Source organism: Nilaparvata lugens, unplaced genomic scaffold, assembly GCF_014356525.2.
Source record: "Nilaparvata lugens isolate BPH unplaced genomic scaffold, ASM1435652v1 scaffold5124, whole genome shotgun sequence".
NCBI lineage: Eukaryota > Metazoa > Arthropoda > Insecta > Hemiptera > Delphacidae > Nilaparvata > Nilaparvata lugens.
In genome coordinates this window covers 1-20030 of record NW_024091031.1, presented here as the reverse complement: position 1 = coordinate 20030, position 20030 = coordinate 1, and the positions used below count along the sequence as shown (strand labels likewise).

The 20030-nt window shown below is 34.0% G+C and overlaps 1 protein-coding gene across 2 annotated transcripts; it reads left to right on the top strand.

The window, feature by feature from the left end:
• The first annotated feature begins 4095 nt into the window (after positions 1 to 4095).
• LOC111063504 lies at positions 4096 to 18629 on the top strand. 2 transcript variants are annotated; one of them, XM_039444628.1, is made up of 6 exons: positions 4096 to 4232; positions 8007 to 8129; positions 9587 to 9712; positions 10244 to 10343; positions 15784 to 15883; positions 18293 to 18629. In XM_039444628.1, the coding sequence occupies exons 1-5, from the start codon at positions 4221 to 4223 to the stop codon at positions 15849 to 15851; spliced, it is 429 nt and encodes a 142-aa protein (XP_039300562.1). In that variant the 5' UTR covers positions 4096 to 4220; the 3' UTR covers positions 15852 to 15883; positions 18293 to 18629. The 2 variants fall into 2 exon arrangements, with proteins under 2 accessions (XP_039300562.1, XP_039300561.1); XM_039444627.1 differs by lacking the exons at positions 15784 to 15883; positions 18293 to 18629 and adding an exon at positions 11460 to 11579 and having other exon boundaries at positions 4097 to 4232.
• The last annotated feature ends 1401 nt before the right edge of the window (positions 18630 to 20030 follow it).

The following is a 20030-nucleotide window of genomic DNA, read 5'->3' as shown; positions in this document are numbered from 1 at the left end:
TCTTCACAACACCTATTTCATTGTAAATGTCATAGTATTCTTGCTTTGTCAATATGACCGGTCTTTTTCAAAGAAGTTTCTCAGCTCGCCGAAAGATGCGGTCTGCAGGCAGAAAAGAATGACCACGAACAGGGAAAAATAACAATACCATGTTTGATAGAAGTCGTATTGGTCTCCAAAGAGTGAACTAGGGTTCTCAGTACGATGTTATTCGTGTTTTGAGCTATGCAACCATCACAAAATAGTCTTAGTATGGAACATCCCTGAAAGTTCATTTTTTGAAGGTGGATGAACATGGCTGACAAAATTTCAATGCTCCCTTTTCCGGCCTGTTCTTCTGTCCACGTGTAAAACACCGGCTCTTTTGTCTTGAGGTCAGTTATACATAGATTATAAAATCCAAACTGTCCGGCATAATATGCTTCTTGGATGGTGGTTTTCGGCAAAGGTTGTATCTGCTGTAGATCGAAGCATAAGCTAATAGAATCAGGGACATCCAATCTCATATGCTCGTAGAATGCCTTAGCTCTTTTTGAGTGAACTCGTTTTTGGACCATTAACTCAGCCTTCTGAGAAGATTGCGCTGCTGCAGCTTTGATTTGTCCCGTAAGTAAGCAGCACGTGCTGCAAGTGTCACTTGCTGGAGACTTGAACCCAATGTTGAACTCATTAACAAAAATTCGCCGAAACATACTGCAGGTCACTTTCAATTCTTCATTCTGTTCATTATACATTCTACTTAATTTACTAATACTGAGTTCACTGCTAAGATATAATCTTTTTGATTTTTTTCGGTTGTAATGTGACTCTGTTTCTTTAAGTTTCCTAATAAACTCCCTCACACTTTGTTTTTTCATAAAATTCTTATCTTTGGTAGTGTCTCCCCCTCTTGTTTCTTCAACTGCCAAGCCGAAATGAATTTTTTTTTGCTATGTTTTTTATCCTAGTTTCCCCAACACCATTTATCACACGAAAAAACTTCAAACACACGGGAATCTTCTCACCTGCTTGCGTTGGTAAAAAGTATTTTATTGAGTACTTGTGATCACTTCAACATTTCTTCTTCTTGTTTTGGTCGGCAGGCCTGTGCCTATGTTTTTGAACTGAAGTAGTATGAATTAAACTAGCAATAATGTTGTCTCTTTTTGTTAGGAATTTTGTAGAACTCATCTTTGAATGTTTTTATGTTTAGAGGTCTTAGTTTCACACAGGAAAAACGATTATTGTCATGTTTGCAGGGCTTAAAAACTAGAGCCTTCTTGGGAGCTGCATACCTGGTTAATTGTTCCAACTTCCTTTTCCCTCCTGTAGTTAGTTTTTTCCGAGTTCCTTGATTAAATTCACCAACACTTACACTACCATCTGTGCTATCCATTCTCTTGAATCAATTCCTAACTCAATAATTAAACTGAATAATAATAGCACTAACAGCATGAACACCAACGAGTAAAGCAGTCAAACATAACCTCAAATGACAAATGTGTGTTCAGGAAAGTAACTGTCACGTGACCTATTGCAGCACTCCTATTGGTTGTTTGGGAATAAGATGTTTTGCATGAAGTTTTGCGATGGAAATAAGACGTTTTGCATTTAAAGGTTGTTTTCAACATACTATTACAGCGAGAAATAATTTTTTTGCATGAATTTGAAGCGAGAATCGGATTTGGCTTTGTCTGAGCAATCCATTGATGTGCATAACTCAATTTTGAATTTTTAGTGACTTAAGCCTGATTGCATGTTACCTCCTCATGTGTGTGTGTGTGTGTTTGTGTATGTATGTCTGTGAACACGATAACTCCATTCCTAATTATTAACCGATTGACTTGAAATTTTAAACTTGATGTCCTTATACGACGAGGATCCGACAACAAGAAGTTCATTAAAATTCAATTCAAGATGGCGGAAAAAATGGCGGATAATTACTAAAAACCCATGTTTTTCTCGAAAACGGCTCTAACGATTTTCTTCAAATTTATATCATAAATAGTACAATATAATCAATGAATGTATATATTTTTTCTGAGCAGACGGTCAGTTTTGTCATAGGCCCTTATTACAATATCATATGCCTACACATTTTAATATCTAGGTAGGTCTACTATAATTGAAATATTCAATAATCTTCCAACTACTCATCCACTCATGATATTTGGAAAAATATTATTAATATAAAACATAATTCTCAAGTTTCAAACAGCAAAGTTTCTATTTTTTTTAGAATATCATGTTTCTGGCCAAGTTGACTCAGAATCAACCCATTTAAAATGCTTTAATCACTGAAACACTAAATATTTGTATATCATTATGTTGTATGATTGGGTTGGCAGTGGTTGTTATTGGCAGTAATTATTATTGTTATTGGCAGTAATGTACAAATATGAGTCATCCACCAGCCTCCCGTCCTTGGGAAGGGGTATCATTTGATTTACCGTATTTGATTTTGGTGGAGCAAGCTATCTCACAGTTACCGTATTGATCCTTATTCCAACTGGATAGAAGTTGAGAAAATTAATAATAAGTCTGCATACTGTATCATAGAGAAGTTGAAAATGATTTTGAGACGTTCTGCTAGTAGTCACAAAGACTTGGCAATTTTTTTGCGGGATTATAGAAACTCTCCATTGAATAGAGTGAATGCAAGCCTAGCTCAACTTTTTCTGAATAGGATGCTCAAATCGAAATTACCCACAAGTTCTCTTCTTTTGAAGCCTATAGTATTGTGTAAAGTTAGTAGGAACAACACAAATGAGCGTCATTATAATAAATCAGCCTGTCCTCTTCCTGAATTTGAGAGAGGGAGTAATGTTTCAATAAGAAAGTCTGGGTCTCAATTATGGGTGCCAAGTGAAGTTGTTGATAAGCTTGATGCTCCTAGGAGTTATATAGGTAGTTAGGGATGAGGTTGGTAAGGAATACCGCCGGAATAGAAGCATGTTGAGAATATCGCTAAACAAAGTGGTGTACAAAACCAGTAGTGATGATGCTCTGGGTCCAATTTCAGATGGCAATCTGCCACAAGGGTCACACATGGCCAATTGCCACAGAATCCACATTCAGGGGAGACTGACCATCCTGAGGAAGTTGCAGGACCAATGAGTAGAGTAGCTGAGTAGGTAGACAAATAAAAAAGCCTAAATACCTACAAGACTATGTTTAATTTATTAATTGTGTCTATTTTGAAATAATTATGTAACTTACATGTACCTAGTCTGATTTTTGTATTATGTAATTGTGTGTAGGTAGTTTTGTTTTTTTCCTTGCAGCAAAATTAATGGATATTAATAATACTATTACTGTGCTTCCCAACAATATTATCATATTTGTTACATACCGTACTTTATACTTATATTGTACTCAGTTTTTATAAAGGAGGAAGGTGTAGGCTATCATAATTATGTTGTATGATTGGGTTGGCAGTGGTTGGAGTGGCTGGAGAATTTATAATAAATAATCCCGAAGTACATAAATGTTGTTTTAATAATTAATAGTGATACCCAATTGATACAATTTGCACTCAATTGCAAGTCTTATGTTTATAGGTAGTGTGAAATACAATATTTACATACCATAACTGATTATTTGATTTACTTAGATAATTAAATTATCAGGAAATTTTCCTGAGGTTTCAGAAATCTTTATACTCTTTTGAAATATCATCCATAGGAAAGTGTATTCTCTATACCCTAGAAGCACATTATACATAATATTCTGTGCTAGAAGAACTATACTACGTTCCACGTTATCATGGCAGTAGATAAAGATAGGAGACCAACGTTGCTAATTGTCTGTCTTAATTTATTAAGTTTCTACATTGTTAAAAACGGATTTGGCAAGGCTGTGGAGCTTTAGAAAGATAGCGTTAGGTATCTGTTTTGACTAATGATAGACAAAGATAGCAACACCAAATATTACCATTAATACCAAATATTACCGTTAATAAAATATTACCATTATAACGTGGACCACACTATAATTCTCACGCGTTCGATACTGCTGCTTCGATACTCCAACTTGTGTATCGATACCTGTAAAGTATCGCATCTTCCGATACCACCGGTATCGAAAGCAAAATATCGATACCAGTAAATATCGAAAGTATCGGAACGTCCTTAACGACACTACAACAACAACTGAACCAAGCGCCAACGCTAATAAACACAAAGGAGGTTTTACGTATTGATTTATTCTCCAGTATTTTTAGTTATAATATCGCTAGAATCATGGAATCTATTGTAAGTCTATTCCTTTATCACTGTATCTTTTATTATTTAAGTAAGATCTTTTTCTTGTTTTGTTAGTATATAGGATACCGTACTTACTTGGGCTATAGTCTAAAGCTGCATTTAGACCTACACCAAAGCTATTAACAAAATGTTAACTTAATCCTTATAGATTCTTTTAGATTGAACATAACTTATCATACACATGATGAACATATGTGTCTGTCAAGTTCCGTTCAATTTGATAGAATCTATAAGGATTAAGTTATTAATATTTTGTTAATAACTTTGGTGTAAACCCAGCTTAACATATTTCATTAGTAATTGATAAGCATCAATTACTAATAGGCTATAGCCTACTTGGACTTGGTACTCGAGATACCAATACCAGACAGAATGTGACAGATCAAAATTAAAATTTTAATCTAATATTTCATGTTCTGTTGAGCCAAAACAGTATGAAATCTTTAATTGAAATTTGAATAAAATGTGGTTAATGTTGAAAAGTATAACTTGGGTATTTCATTTATTTATACATTTATAGTTACAACATCATTCTCAACTATTAATGATTGGGAGGTTCATGTTATTATGGCTACCGTAATGACAGTGGAGAAAGATAGGAGAGCAGGGTTGCCATTCTTCTGCCTTGCCACTGCCTTCCATATAAAGGATAGGTGATACTGGTATTTCTGATGTACGGTAATAAGGCAATATTAACTGTTCATTCTTGTTTGAAATAATAAATAATTTTTAAATTCATTAATCAATAATTAGGTTTCTTATTTTCATTATATTTCTAATAATTAAATAATAAATTTTCATATTTGAGTGTTACGGCCACCGAGGTAAGCGCAATAACAAATTACTTAGTAACTTCTACTGGTGGAGCCAGGTTGGACTGAGTGAACACAAATTGAAACGAATACACTTTTATTGATAATTGGAGGACCAGACCAACAATAAGTTGATCAAATGAATTACTCAAACCAATAAATCAAGTTCAATACAACAAAGGGGTGTAAAACAAAGTCTTTCATACAAAGGCGGGAAATCTCACTACATGAGGCGGAAGCACAACTTGTTTAATTCTATACTGTCTTTATAAATTATACTCAACAATAATAAGTCTCAGATTGATATTGAAGTGGTATCACAGTAATAAAACACTTAGAGCCGATTAATCTTGTAGAGAATCAACATGAATGTAACTTGGAGCGGGAAAATGACACGAGACATAGCAGGAAGCGGGATTGACTTTGCACAGTGTACTGAGTGAACGATGACTCGAGAGCGACTCCTTCAAAAAAGAACGGTTCCTCGGCGAACCATAGATCAAATAGCTCTGTAGGAACTAGAGGCAGCGCTCATAGTGGTTACTTACCGCAACTGGTTGGCGGTAACATTGAGATTAGCCTAAATAATATTCATCTATTCCATTAACATGACAAACTGCAAGTAATAATCCATTTTTGAACTATTTTTAATGACACTACAGTCTAATATCTTTGAATATTAGTTATTAAAACTAGTGTTTAAATAAAGAGTGTATTTAAAAACACACATAGTGTATTTAAAAATATTTAAATATTTTTAAGGACACTACAGTCTAATATCTTTGAATATTAGTTATTAAAACTAGTGTTTAAATAAAGAGTGTATTTAAAAACACACAGTTAAAAACACACAGTGTATTTTTAAATACACTATGTGTATAACTAATATTCAAATATATTAGACTGTAGTGTCCTTAAAAATAGTTCAAAAATGGACTAAATAATAGTATATTTTGCACCTAGGGTCGAAAATGAGACTTCCAGCTTGAAATCAGTTTTCAAGTCCGAGGCCGTAGGCCGAGGACTAGAAAAGATTGAGAGCCGGAAAAACATTTTTGCCCGTGGCACGAATGCTATTTTTCGCCACACAGAAAAATAAACAATATAAATATGAGAATAATTGTTTATTAGGCACTTCCAAAAGCAAAACAGGAAGGTCATAGCTCTAGCAAATCTGAGGTAATCTGAATATCAGGAAATTGTCCAAGTATTTTTATTTTTTATTCTGATTTGTCTAAATAACCTAAAAGATTATGTTCAATTATGTAAGAGGTTGAGTTTATACTTTTTATTCTTCCAAATGATGATAAGATGATATTATTATAAATGTTTTGATTCTTGAATAATAAACACAAATAATGAAAAGTTTTTGATCAGCTGTTTTAGCACACTTGAAATTTGGCCAATCTGAATGTCAACGTCAACAATGCTTGTTGTTGTTGACTTCGGAAGTTTAGGTTAGAAGATCTATCCTACTCTGAAAGTCGAATTTGAATAGTTTATAATATATATCTTATCTGCATTTTATTCATCCAAATAAAATGATAGTATCTTATTGCAGAATACCTATTCAATTCTAAAAGCATAAACTGATTCCGTTTCATAATTCATAAACCATTTTGTAAACACGTTCACATCAAATCAGAATCAGCTGACTTCAAGGTTATTTTACAGCCCTAGGGCCGTAAAACTTTTACCGGCCTGGTCAGAAAACAATCATTTTCGGCCTCCATATGACGCACGAAAACCAGCTCATTACATCCAAGTGGGGCGAAAAAGGTTTTTCTGACTAGATTGGTTTGAGATAATTGGATGGTTAGTACGGGTAGAAAATATAATACCATGAGACTTTAAAAAAATTGTACTGATTTCAGGAACAGGAGGTGAGGGCCAATGTCTGTTCTCCCATACTACTATCTGTTAATATATTGTTAATTAATGATTACATGCTTCACAATACACAAATAGCTTCTCCTTTTGGAGATTCCAAGATTTCTAAGGTCATCAATTTACATTATCTACTCTGTGTAACTAATCAAAAATCAAATTCTATGAACAAACTGAGCAGTGCGCGATTAGTGAGCAGTCAATGGTATCAGTATTTTAAGACCCTGGAATAACAAACCTATGTAGCCTACCCTTTGATGATGAATGTGAAACAATAACACTAAAAAGACTTGAAATATATTTTGATGATAATAATTACAATTAAAATAAACCTTATTAACAAATATATACAAAGGGGCCTCTAACAGAGGTTAATGAAAATGATACAGCAGGCTGTGAACAAGTCAGCTGTGTAGACGACACGACGCGCAGACGACAAGTCGACCAAAATTAGGTTATGTCAGTGGATGTTATAGTGAAATCTGACACCTCTATAGAAGGCAAAGAATTGGCAACGCTGTTCTATCTTTCTGCTATTATAAAGTGGACCTCACTATAGGATTAAATAAGATATAAATAAAAATAGAAATCTAAATACCCTTTTTTAAAATAGTTCACTCACAACATGCTTCGGCTATATGATGCCACTATCAAGACTTGATACATGCTATAGACATGTTGTGGGTAAACAATTTTAAAAAGGGTAGGCTACTTGGATTTCTATTTACAATTATTATTAAACGAAAATCCAAATTAAATTCGTTTAATCCATCGTTCATCCATGCCTTTCCATCTAGCCGTTGACCTTGTTATCAATATTTGCAGTAGCAGAAGTCTTCGGGGTGATTTACTGCATTTAATTTGGATTTTTGTTTAATAATAATTATTAATTCATTAGCATTTGAATTGCAATATCTCAGTAATTTCCATCTGTAGGTTTCTATTTTTATTTAAGAGTAGCCCTAACAGAAGAAATGACGATTCAATAAGAGTATACAATATACATCCAAGTACTTTATTGATTTGTGTGCTCTATTAAACCGGTTTTCTTCTGCTTTTGAAGATGGAACCTGAGCCATCGAGGGTCTCTGATGAAGTGCCAGTACCAGTAGAGGTATCAGACATCAAAGACATGATTGATACAGAAGACAGGCTTGGCGAGCTGAAACTTCTCAAAGAAGAACAGGTAACTTCGTATGCAGTATTTATTCGGGGATGCGACAGTCGAGGACTGCGACATTTGAAGACTGATTTTCAGTCCTCTACTGTCGCAGTCTTCAACTGTCGGGGCTGTGGGAAGTTTAAAGAGTCCTTAACGGTTTTTGTAAGAATTCATTGATTGTAACTAGCTTACCCGGCGAAATTCGTACCATCAAAAAGTCAATTTATCTCATGTCACACTTGACTTTATTTGCTGAATCATGAAATTTATCTGACAATCAATATTTTCATTTACGTCTCAATACGGATTTCCTATGTGCTTAGTCATGCAGCATTTATTATTCCGAAAACATATTCTTCTCAATCAATTGGTAGTAATATCTATCAGAAATAATAATAATAACATGAAAAATGTCAAGAATATCAAGTTCTTTCTTTGTGAATTCTGTATTTGTTAGGTTTATTGTCATTGAATCTGTATTTGTTAGGTTTATAGTCATTGAATCCAACCATGAATTCTACAAAAGAACTGTAAACCTAACAAATACAGAATTCACAAAGAAAGAACTTGATATTCTTGACAAAGGCCTCAAACACAACCTATCCTACAAATGCAATAATGGCACATTGAAACAGGTAGTTATTGAAACTGAGAAATATGTAATAGGAAACACTTCAAGCATATTACAGAGCTCAAACATGACAAACAATAAAACCTTATTATACTAATAAAAAAGAAACACCATACCAAAAATCCAGAATTATCGTTAATGCATGAAAAATCATACAATGTGCTCGGAAGGTTAGGTTGAAAGACATCTTATAAATTAGGAATATTAAAGAAAAATTACCAAGAGAAAAACAAGAACTCATAGCATATTTTGCTTTCACTGAGTTTACATCTACTACAAAATTAATATAAGTTTCAAGAAGTTGGCAGAAATAAAACTTTAAAATAAATTTATCAAAGGACATTACAACGAGCACATTTCAAGAGACCAGCTCATGGAAGAAGAAAAAGCAAGACCAAAAGGAAAACGGATATGCAAAACAATTAGTTTTGCATTGCCAACTGCACCAAATAAAACACATATTTTATTTTTGTGTTTATGCTGACGTCAGAGAACAGGTTTGCCACTGCGCATCCTATTCGTGACTCCTACCGTCTTCTTCAATATACCGTGGATAGCCCCCTGTAAATCTGATATGATATTGATTAATGATTCTTTCTAATAATGATCAATTCAATCTTAAATATATCCCATTCATCAAGGAGAGATATTTTCCCATAATTTGGTAGTAAATTCCCATTATTGAGAAGAAATATTTTGGTAGTTCATATTTTTGCATAGTCTGGTAACAATTCGGCAACTGTGTGGAGTTGGAAAAAGATAGAGCTATCTATATAAGGTATAAAATAAACATCCAAGCACTTTATTGATTCTTGTGCTTCATTAAACCGGCTTCCTCCCGTTTTTGAAGGTGGATCTTGAGCCATCAAAGGTCTCTGATGAAGGGCCAGCAGAGATATCAGACATCAAAGACTTGACGGATTCAGTCGACAGCATGTACAGGCATAGCGAGCTGAAACTTCTCAAAGAAGAACAGGTAACTTATTTTGCATCCAAGTATTTATTCACTTTATTTATTTACTAGCAGAAAACCCGATCTCCACAAGGGTCTAATTTGAAACATGACAAACTGGAAACTTGACGTAATGAAATCTTGAAGAATTGAAAATAGGCCTACAACCATCCTCGGTTAATTAAAAATCTGAATGCGAAATTTCAAGTTAATCAGCTTAGTAGTTGAGACGTGATGATGCATCAAACATAATTTTCCTATCTTATACGTGTATAAACCAGCTCTTTACTTTATTGTAGTATAGATTTCAAATACAATTTCAATGGATGGTTATAGCCCATTTTAAATTCTTCAAGATTTCAGTAGGTCAAGTTTTCAGTTTTTCAAGTTTTATTGCAGAGCACCACGGGTTACCTGCAAGTTTTTTCATAAAAACAGAAACGTATCTTGTCTCATATCACAGTTTATCTGTTATCATCAAATAATAAATGATCTTGTCTGTATAATTTGTGGGTGTATTATCTATTGTAACAATAATGTATAATATATTTGCAGGTATCAGCCACCCCTGTACAAGTGGAGCAATCAATCTCAAACGAAGGAGTCAACTTGATGGAAAATGAATGCAAAGACAAGGAACGACCATCTAACAAAGGTTGGTTGATCTATGGCAAACATTCCGCTCTTCAATTGAATTACAAACTATAGTGAGGTCCACGTTATAATGGGAGTGAAGAAAGATAGGAGAACAGTGATGCCGATTCTCTGCCTTGCCACTGCCTTAGCTGATGATACCGGTATATCAGATGTAATATCAACTGTTCATTCTTGTTGAAAATAATCGATTATATTTATATCGTCTAGAGATATATTTTTCAATGATTGAATAATAAATTTTCATATTGAGATGATAAATTTTGTTAATTAATGAAGTTTTGAAAACGATCTGGAAAATTTGCGATCTAGAATATGATAGCCTTATCTGATTTGTCAAACAATAGACAAGGATAGCAACACCAATGTTAATCAAATACTGCCATTATAATGTGGACCTGACTATAGTACATTTTTACAGCAAGTTATAAAAGTATAGAAGCTTGCAATATCATTGATCATACTCCTATAAGTTTTATTTGAGAATACTTTCCACCTCACCATAAACAGCTTTTAGACCCGGACTCTAGAACACTTAAATCTTGAATCCAATCCAACATTTTAAATCTATATAGAATCCATACCTTTGATGGTTCATAAGATTCAATACAAGTAGTTTAATAGGTGTTCTAGAATCTGGCTCTAATTTAATATAACTTACTTCTTATAAAATGAAAAGAAAAGGATCTCTATTTGCTGGAAACATTTGCTCAGTCTTAGTACCGTAGTGATGTCAGTTAAGATCTAAATGTCTCAATTTAATCATTAGAAAAAAGATTGCATAAGAAGATATCCCAAGGTATAGGACGTTTATGTTCCAAATTCCATTGTTTATTTTTTATTGATTGATACAACAAGTACATCATCAAAATGATAGGTAGAGAAAAAATAATGTAGTCTTGTGCTACACCTCTCCCAAATTTAGATAAGGTTACACATAGTTCGAAATAGGTCAAGTCTTGTAGTGCTTGGAATAACAGTGAAATTTGGTACGCAAAGAGTCTATCCTCCGATGCTATCATCTCTCTTCAATATAATTTTGTACACTTTTTATTAAAATGTGTTCTCTCTGATATTTGCAGTGTCAAGTAGTATGAACGTTTCGTTAATGTTTCAGAGATAACTCTACCCACTGCCTATGTCAAACTGTATCGCATTGGAGTGCTGGATAGAATTGCCAGAACCCTTACCAAAAGCAGCGCTCTGATGACGATTATGATGATTTGATAATGATTATGTAAGTGTTTTTCCAAATATTTTAGATATAGACCTATGGTATATTTTAAGTTCCCTTAAATTGCATGGAATTAATAAACTCCTGTTATCTGGCTCAGTCAGACTGGCTGGGTTATTTTGGAAACCAAAAATCTACCATGAAGAATGAGTTTCGAAAGTGGGTACTGAACATTGAATCACAAAATTTCATAAAAATCATTGAACAGATAATTCAGAAACATGTTTAGAATAAATTTATCAATACAATCTCTCATAGTTTGATTCTCCAGTCATCAATGAAAAACAACAACAATGCTAGAAGAGGATAGTGATATCTGCTTTGTCGAATGATAGACAAGGAAAGCAACACCAATGCTAATCAAATACTGTCATCATAACGTGACCTCTCTATAGGTATTGGCAACTCTACATTCATCATCAATCGTCCTTTTTTAATTTGGCACAAAATCTCATTGCATATACATGTGAGAATTATATACATCTGTAAACTTTGAATGTATAATACAATTACAAAAATTATATCACAACAATATTATAGAATCATATTCAGTTAAATGAAATCATTGTGCTGAATTACCCCCAGAACTCTCAATACAATTTGAAAATGTTGTCCATCCATTTCAATGCACTTACTTACGTTTCACCATGTTCCTGGCAACTATTGTTAGCTTGCTTTTCTCTGTCCTCATGATAGCATTAGTGGTGTCTATCATCAATTCCTGTGGGGATGAGGATGCTCCAGTAAACAAAATTTCTTTAAGCAGCTCCACAGGAAAAAGTCAAAACATGACAGATCAGGGGATGTGGTGGCCACAATCCTTTGAATGTCCCTACATAAAAGTCCTGTAGCGAATTCCTTTGTTCAAAAGTAAATACTGACCTTCACTAGTTCAACAGCTAGCACAAGAATGAATAGCCATCCCTACGCTAGCTCCAATCATAAAAATTAGAATCGTATCTAAAGTTTTTACAAAAATCATGCATTTTCCAAATAAATACATTTATCCAAGCTAATGAGCAACGGGTCGTTTTTAAATTAACCTGTATATTGTGAATGTGCATTTTTGTGATTTGTCATTGTGAATTACATCACTGCTGATGATTGACGTTCTTTGGATTGATATTTGAACCTTGTGATTTTAGGAACCATCATCAGCTGATAGTGGGAGTGATTCGTCTGCAGAAGAGGAGGAAGAAGGAACAATGAAGAAATGGTAGGAGAGGGGAGGGTTTCATGCAAGACTTACTTCTAAAAAGCTTCATCAATGTAAATTCTGTGCAAAGATCTTCTCTCATAATTCAAATTTGACTGTTCACATCCGTACTCATACCAAAGAGAAGCCTTGATCATTGTACAGTATGTACAAAAACGTTCTCTCAGTCTGGTCATCCAACTATTCACATGCGTACTCACTCCAAAGAGAAGCCATTCCATGTACAGTCTGCACCAAAAGGTTCTCTGAGTCTGGTGCCTTGACTAAGCATATGCGTACCCACACCAAGAGAGCCTTTTCAGTGTACAGTCTGCACCAAAAGGTTCTCTGAGTCTGGTGCCTTGACTAAGCATATGCTCATTCATACCAAGGAGAAGCCTTACCAGTGTACAGTCTGCCCACAAGGTTCTCTGAGTCTGGTGCCTTGACTAAGCATATGCGTACCCACACCAAGAGAAGCCTTTTCAGTGTACAGTCTGTACAAAACCGTTCTCAGTCTGGTCATCTAATATTCACATGCGTACTCACTCCAAAGAGAAGTCATTTCCGTGTACAGTCTGCACCAAAAGGTTCTCTGTTTCTAGTAGTTTGACAGTTCACATGCGTACCCACACCAAAGAGAAGCCATTTCAGTGTACAGTCTGCACCAAAAGTTCTCTGAGTCTGGGGGCTTTACTAAGCATATGCGTACCCACACCAAAGAGAAGCCATTCCAGTGTACAGTCTGCACCAAGAGGTTCTCTGTTTCTAGTCATTTGACAGTTCACATGCGTACTCACACCAAAGAGAAGCCTTTTCAGTGTACAGTCTGCACCAAAAGGTTCTCTGTGTCTGGTCATTTAACTGTTCATATGCGTACCCTACCGAAGAGAAGCCATTCCAGTGTACAGTCTGCACCAAAAGGTTCTCTGAGTCTGGTCATTTAACTGTTCATATGCGTACCCACACGAAAGAGAAGCCATTCCTGTGTACAGTCTGTACAGGAAGATTTTCCCAGTCTAGTCATTTAACTCGTCATATGCGCACTCACACCAATGCGGGACCATTCCAGTGAACAGTATGTAGAAAAAGTTCTCTTAGTGTGGAAAAATGAATCAACATAATATGCGTTGTCACTCATCAGTTTAGAATGTCTGAGTTTCTTCTCTATTGGTGTGTTGTCTGTGTAATATCTCTCCAATATTGTTCCTATTAAAAAAACTAATTATTCGATAGATTTGCATTGCTAAATAAGTTGACTGGATGTTCCATCCACAATAATTATGAATTAATTTTTCAAATATCAATATGGTGTGTATAACATAAGTTGTGACTTATGTTGCCAAATTGTGCAAAATTTCATCTTTTCATGCAAGTCCATATGACAGGATCTATTCAATTCGACAACACTGTCGATGCTGTGTTGTCAATATGAATACATCCAGTCAATGGGCTTACATGAACAAATTGAAATTTCGCACAATTTGGAAACATGGATATTTTCTCCAAGCCTCAACTAATTTTATAGAAACTCTTGTATCATGTTGTATTGTTCTTAGCTACATAATACTGTATTCATAGATAAGTAAGCGTCCATTGTAAAAATTGTGAAATAAATATATAAGGCGGCTCCAACATTTGAGGTTTAAGCAACAATCAATATAAGTAAATAAAAAAACATGAGACATTAGTGCAATATTTTCACATTTGGAGCATTCACCAGAACGTTCTTCAACATTGCAGAAATATACTTAATCTACAAAATACTCTATCTCAATATTATGTAAATTTATTATTGAATCGAGAAATAGAGAAGGCTATAATGCAGTATTTGATTAACATTGGCGTTGCTATCCTTGTATATCAATCAACAAAGCAGACAGTGGTATCATTTTCTACCTCTGCAACTTTGCCAGATCGTTCTTCAACTATGTATAAATATTATTAATTTACAAAATACTTCATTTAAATTATAAAAATAATTATTGAATCGACAGATAGGAGGTTCAGAAATCTGTTTGTAATATTCCTTGTAAATAATCCTTATATGGAGAGAAACTCATATTCGAGGGTTTTTAAATTAATAGAAAATAATGTACTGTACATATTATAGTAAATGGATGTCAATTAGAGTCCAATTTTTGTGAATGTTTATTGTTGTGTTGTATAAACCTTGTACTTATTGTGCTGTATTGTATTGTGTTGTGTTTACAGGCCTGGTTATGTCAAATTGTGATGTTCTATTGAGTCATTAGCCTCAACATATTTTTAAAAGATAAATTCTATTTTATTCTTATCTTGTGTTCTCATAATGATAAATAACTTGTCACTTGTGTATTATGAAATATGTGTAATAATAATGTAATACTATTTATATTAAATTTGAATATTCTGTGTTGAAATGAATCTATTATTTCCCTGCAATGAAACCTATGAACTCTCATAAGTTGCTTTTCACAGCTACTTATTAATATAGTAGGTGCAAACCTTGTATTGCAGCATTGCTCTTACGGAGTACAGTGTTGCCAGATTTCACCAAATCCAGAGAGCCAATTGTGTTAGAGAAAGAGCGAAAAAGAGAGCGTAGACATTTTTGATAGAATCGGCAACAGTGTGCTCCTATTGGTTATATTGGAATAGTATTCTTGGCCATAAAGCCCCGTGCTGCAAACTAAGGTTTGCTCGGACTGTAGCTAATTAAGACAGCATCAATGTTGAAAACTGGTCAAAAAAGAGCAGCGCTTTCAAATTCACGAATGACGCATCATCACGTCTGAACTACTGGACTGATTAACTTGAAATTTTGCATGTACATTCTTTATTCACCAAGGATGGTTATAGGACTATTTTCAATTCTTCAAGATTTCGTTGCACGTCAAGTTTTCAGTTTGTCAAGCTGCTAATTGGAGCCTTGCGGAGCACGGGTTACCTGCTAGTAATAAATAAATGAACTTGTCCATATAATTTGTGGGTGTATCATCTATTGTAACTATAATGTATAATATATTGCAGGTATCAGCCACCCCTGTACAAGTGGAGCAATCAATCTCAAACGAAGGAGTCAACTTGATGGAAAATGAATGCAAAGACAAGGAACGACAATCTAACAAAGGTTGGTTGATCTATGGCAATCATTCCGCTCTTCAATTGAATTACAAACTATAGTGAGGTCCACGTTATAATGGCAATGGAGAAAGATAGGAGAACAGCATTGCCTATTCTCTGCCTTGCCACTGCCTTAGCTGATACCGGTATATCAGATGTAATATCAACTGTTTATTCTTGTTATTCTTGTTAATATGATTATATTTCAATCGTTAAGAAATATATTTTCCAATTATTGAATAATGAATTTAAATAGTTTAGATGAATATTTTGTTAATTAATTATATTTTCAAATTGTTGAAAACGATCTGGCAAATTTGCGAGCCAGAAAATGATAGCCCCATCTGATTTGTCAAGCGATGGACATATGAAAAGCAACACCAATGTTAATGAAATACTGCCATTATAACGTGAACCCCACCATAGTAGGCCTACTTTTATACAGCAAGTTATAACAGTATATAGAAGCTCGTAATATCATTGATTATTCTCTTATAAGTTGTATTAGAGAATACTTTGAACTATAAACATCTTTTAGACCCGGTTTCTAGGGCACTTATATCTTGAATCTAATGCACCATTAAATCTATATGGAATTTATAGCTTTGATTGTTCATTAGATTCAATATAAGAAGCTTAATGAGTGTTCTAGAAACCTGGCTTCAGTTTGATATAACTTATTACTTCTTTAATAACACATTTGCTCAGTCTTAGAATAGATTTCATAAGAAGATATCCCAATAGTCCAGTCACTATATACATTGGTGCATGCAATTTATATTGTAGTTCTGATTTTTCAATATATCATTTGGGTACATATCAAATTTCTTCATGCAAAATTTACACTCAACAATAAATTTTCCATTTTTCGACCGAATTTGACTTACTATTTTGACTTTGATTTTGGACCGCCTTGACGAGACGAGAAGAATGAAGTGTAGTACGATGAAATCTGAGCACTGTGTCGAAAGTTATAAGTGTTTGAAATTTTGATCCTTGAGGTGTCCTTAAGCGCGCCTCTCCACTAGGAAATGAAGTGCATCTAACGGGTGATTCTCATAGAACATAATGTCATGAACTTATGTCATTGTGCGAAATATCAATGTGAGGACAATGTGGTTGGTGATGATGGTTGAAGCTGAAAATTAGGTGTTTTTCACAATACAAGGAGCATTTTTGTCAGGTGTACCTGAAAATCTATATGAGATAGAGCACTCTACCTGATCTCAGATTGTAGAGCACAAAAATACGCCCAGAGGGATTTTGAATTATACATCTAAGGGCCGGTTTCCGAGCTCGGGATTTAGCTAAGTCCTAGACTTTAAACAGCTGGAGTCAGAAAATTGACTTTCCAAAACGGGGCGTAGTCGCAGCTTTTATAACAGTAGTCGTAGTTTTTATTTTCTCATTTCTATGATTGGAAATGTTTTCCTTGACGAAATTAGACATTCCCAAATAATTCAAAATAGCTGAAACTTTACACTATTCTCTCTCTATTTTATTTTGTGTTCAATTTTCTAGTTTTTCGAAATTTAATTCAAAAGTGACTATGACAATGACTGCGACTACGCCCCGTTTTGTAAAACCAATTTTCTGACTCCAGCTGTTTAAAGTCTAGGACCTAGTTAAATCCCGAGCTCGGAAACCAGCCCTAAATGGTAACAAACAGAAGATTGATCAGAAACTAAAATTCATCAAAATTGATTTTTTCTTCAAATTTCACTCATTTAAAAAAAATCATAACTCAGTACTCATTGAAGATAGAGAGTTCCAAATAATATCATTTTATTCAGAATTTTATGATCTGAAAAAAGGCGAGAGCAAATTCTTCTGTCCGATTATGGGATTTGGCAGAAATAGCTGAAAACTGGAAAATGAGCCGAAAATTCGAGGTTTTTGGGCCACTCTGTATCTAGCACAAGGAAATTTTGCATGAAGAAATTGGATCTGGACTTCTATTATGTACCCAAATAATATATTGAAAAATCAGAACTACAATATAAATTGCAAGCACACCCCTTTTTTATGTCTACCTATATTGACTGGACAAGGTATAGAACGCGTTTATGTTCCAAATTTCACTGTTAGTTTGCGGAAGCCGATAGTCCACATAGTTCTTTTTGTGAAGCTATGTGATGCTGTTAGTCTCTCATAATGCATAATGTATGATATTGTATGTATAAATTTAAAAATAATGTACAGTTTATATACACTCTCACTCGCACCTGTTCAAGACAGTAATCAACAAAAATCGGCTTGAAATAACAGTGAAATTTGGGACACAAACAGTCTATACCAAGGGATATCCTCCCATGAAATCTCCTCTCATCAATATAATTTTGTACAATTTATGTGAAATGTTTTCTCTCTAATATTTGCAGTGTCAAGTAGTATGAACGTTTCGTTAATGTTTCAGAGATAACTCTACCCACTGCCTATGTCAAACTGTATCGCATTGGAGTGCTGGATAGAATTGCCAGAACCTTTCACCAAAAGCAGCGCTCTGATGACGATTATCAAGATGTTGATAATGATTATGTAAGTGTTTTTCCAAATAATTATAGATATAGATAATATATCTATGATATATTTTGATGTTCACTTACATTGGGAGGAATTGATGGATTTCCAGTCTGAGCCAGTCTGGCTGGGTTATTTTGGAAACCAAAATCCTACCATAAAGAATGAATTATCCAAAGTGGGTACCATACTGAAAATTTAATCGCGAAAAATTTATAATAAACTAGCAAGAACCCGTGCTTCGCAAGGGTCTATTTTAAAACTTGACAAAATGAAAACTTGACGTAATGAATTATATAAATCTAAAGTGTAGGTCATATCTAAATTCACAAAGAGCTCGATTCTTGTTGGCAAGATAGATGTTATTCATGCAGAATCATGTGTTATTTTACTAAAAGATAGGATAAAATGAATAGTTCTCTTTCAGGGGGAGTTTTGACAACCCACAAAACTCATTTTTCATTTGAAGAAATATATCAAAAAGGTGCATAGGACCTACTTTTTTGTTCAGCTTGCCAAATATCCCCCTCATTTCAATATTAAAATTTTCGACTGACTGTACAGTGAGTCAATCATTCTACAGTATCAAGGCTTGAATAATTTTGAAATTTTAATTAAATAAAAATGGTAGAGAATAATTATCATGTAGATATCAACACCTTTATTCAAAGACATATTAACTGCATGCGTTTTCATATTGCCGATACAGCATTGATAAAACTGTAGACGTTTCTTTAGCAGTCTCAAAAAACTTTTGTAGCTGAAAAATTAATAATACATGCCACGTGTAGGCTTATACATTGCATCAGGAAAACGAAGTTCAAAACTATGGTTTTCCTAAACATATGTTTTTGAGATAATTTCTTTGATGCAGCTGTTTCACATTCACCATTATAAATTATACAGAGTTTGTGAAAATAAAAATATTTATTGATTACCAAAACAATACTATTATTATATTAATGATAATAATTAATTATCAAAACAATACTTTTATTATATCAATAATTATAATATTATTAAACATATTTATCAATTATCAGAACAATATTATTGAGGTTGAGTGGAATCAGGTAGAAAGCAATAACAGAACAGATGTTCTTTTTTGAATTTCTATCATATTATTTTGTTATTTCCAATGATTACAACATATGTTAGAATATCACATGTCAATAAATAAATTATCTCATTTCCATATGGCACTCACCTTACCATGTTCATAACCTTACTTAATAGGATCCTTTTCCATCCTTTGAAACCCTTAGAGGCAAAATATCTCAAAATCCGTTCTTAGTGCGCGTCTAGCATGTTTGAAGAATATTTGTGCAAAGTTTCAAGTCTGTAGGACAATTAGTTTGAGCTGTAGTGTGATTTTACATCAAAATTTTCGAAAAATTCCCTCTCCTGGACCCCCCTGTGCTCCTGATCGAGATTTTTCTGCATAGATCTAATTTTTTTTCGTAGCTGAACAAAAAAGTTTCTCATGACTTTGCTGTGAAATGAGTGGTTCAAAAGTACAAAATTTTGGGGGGGCCCCAGCTCCCTCAGGGGGGCAAATTTCTGAAAATCCTTTCTTAGTGGATGTTTTCAGGCTACCATAAACAATCGTGCAAAATTTCAAGCTTTTAGGCTCA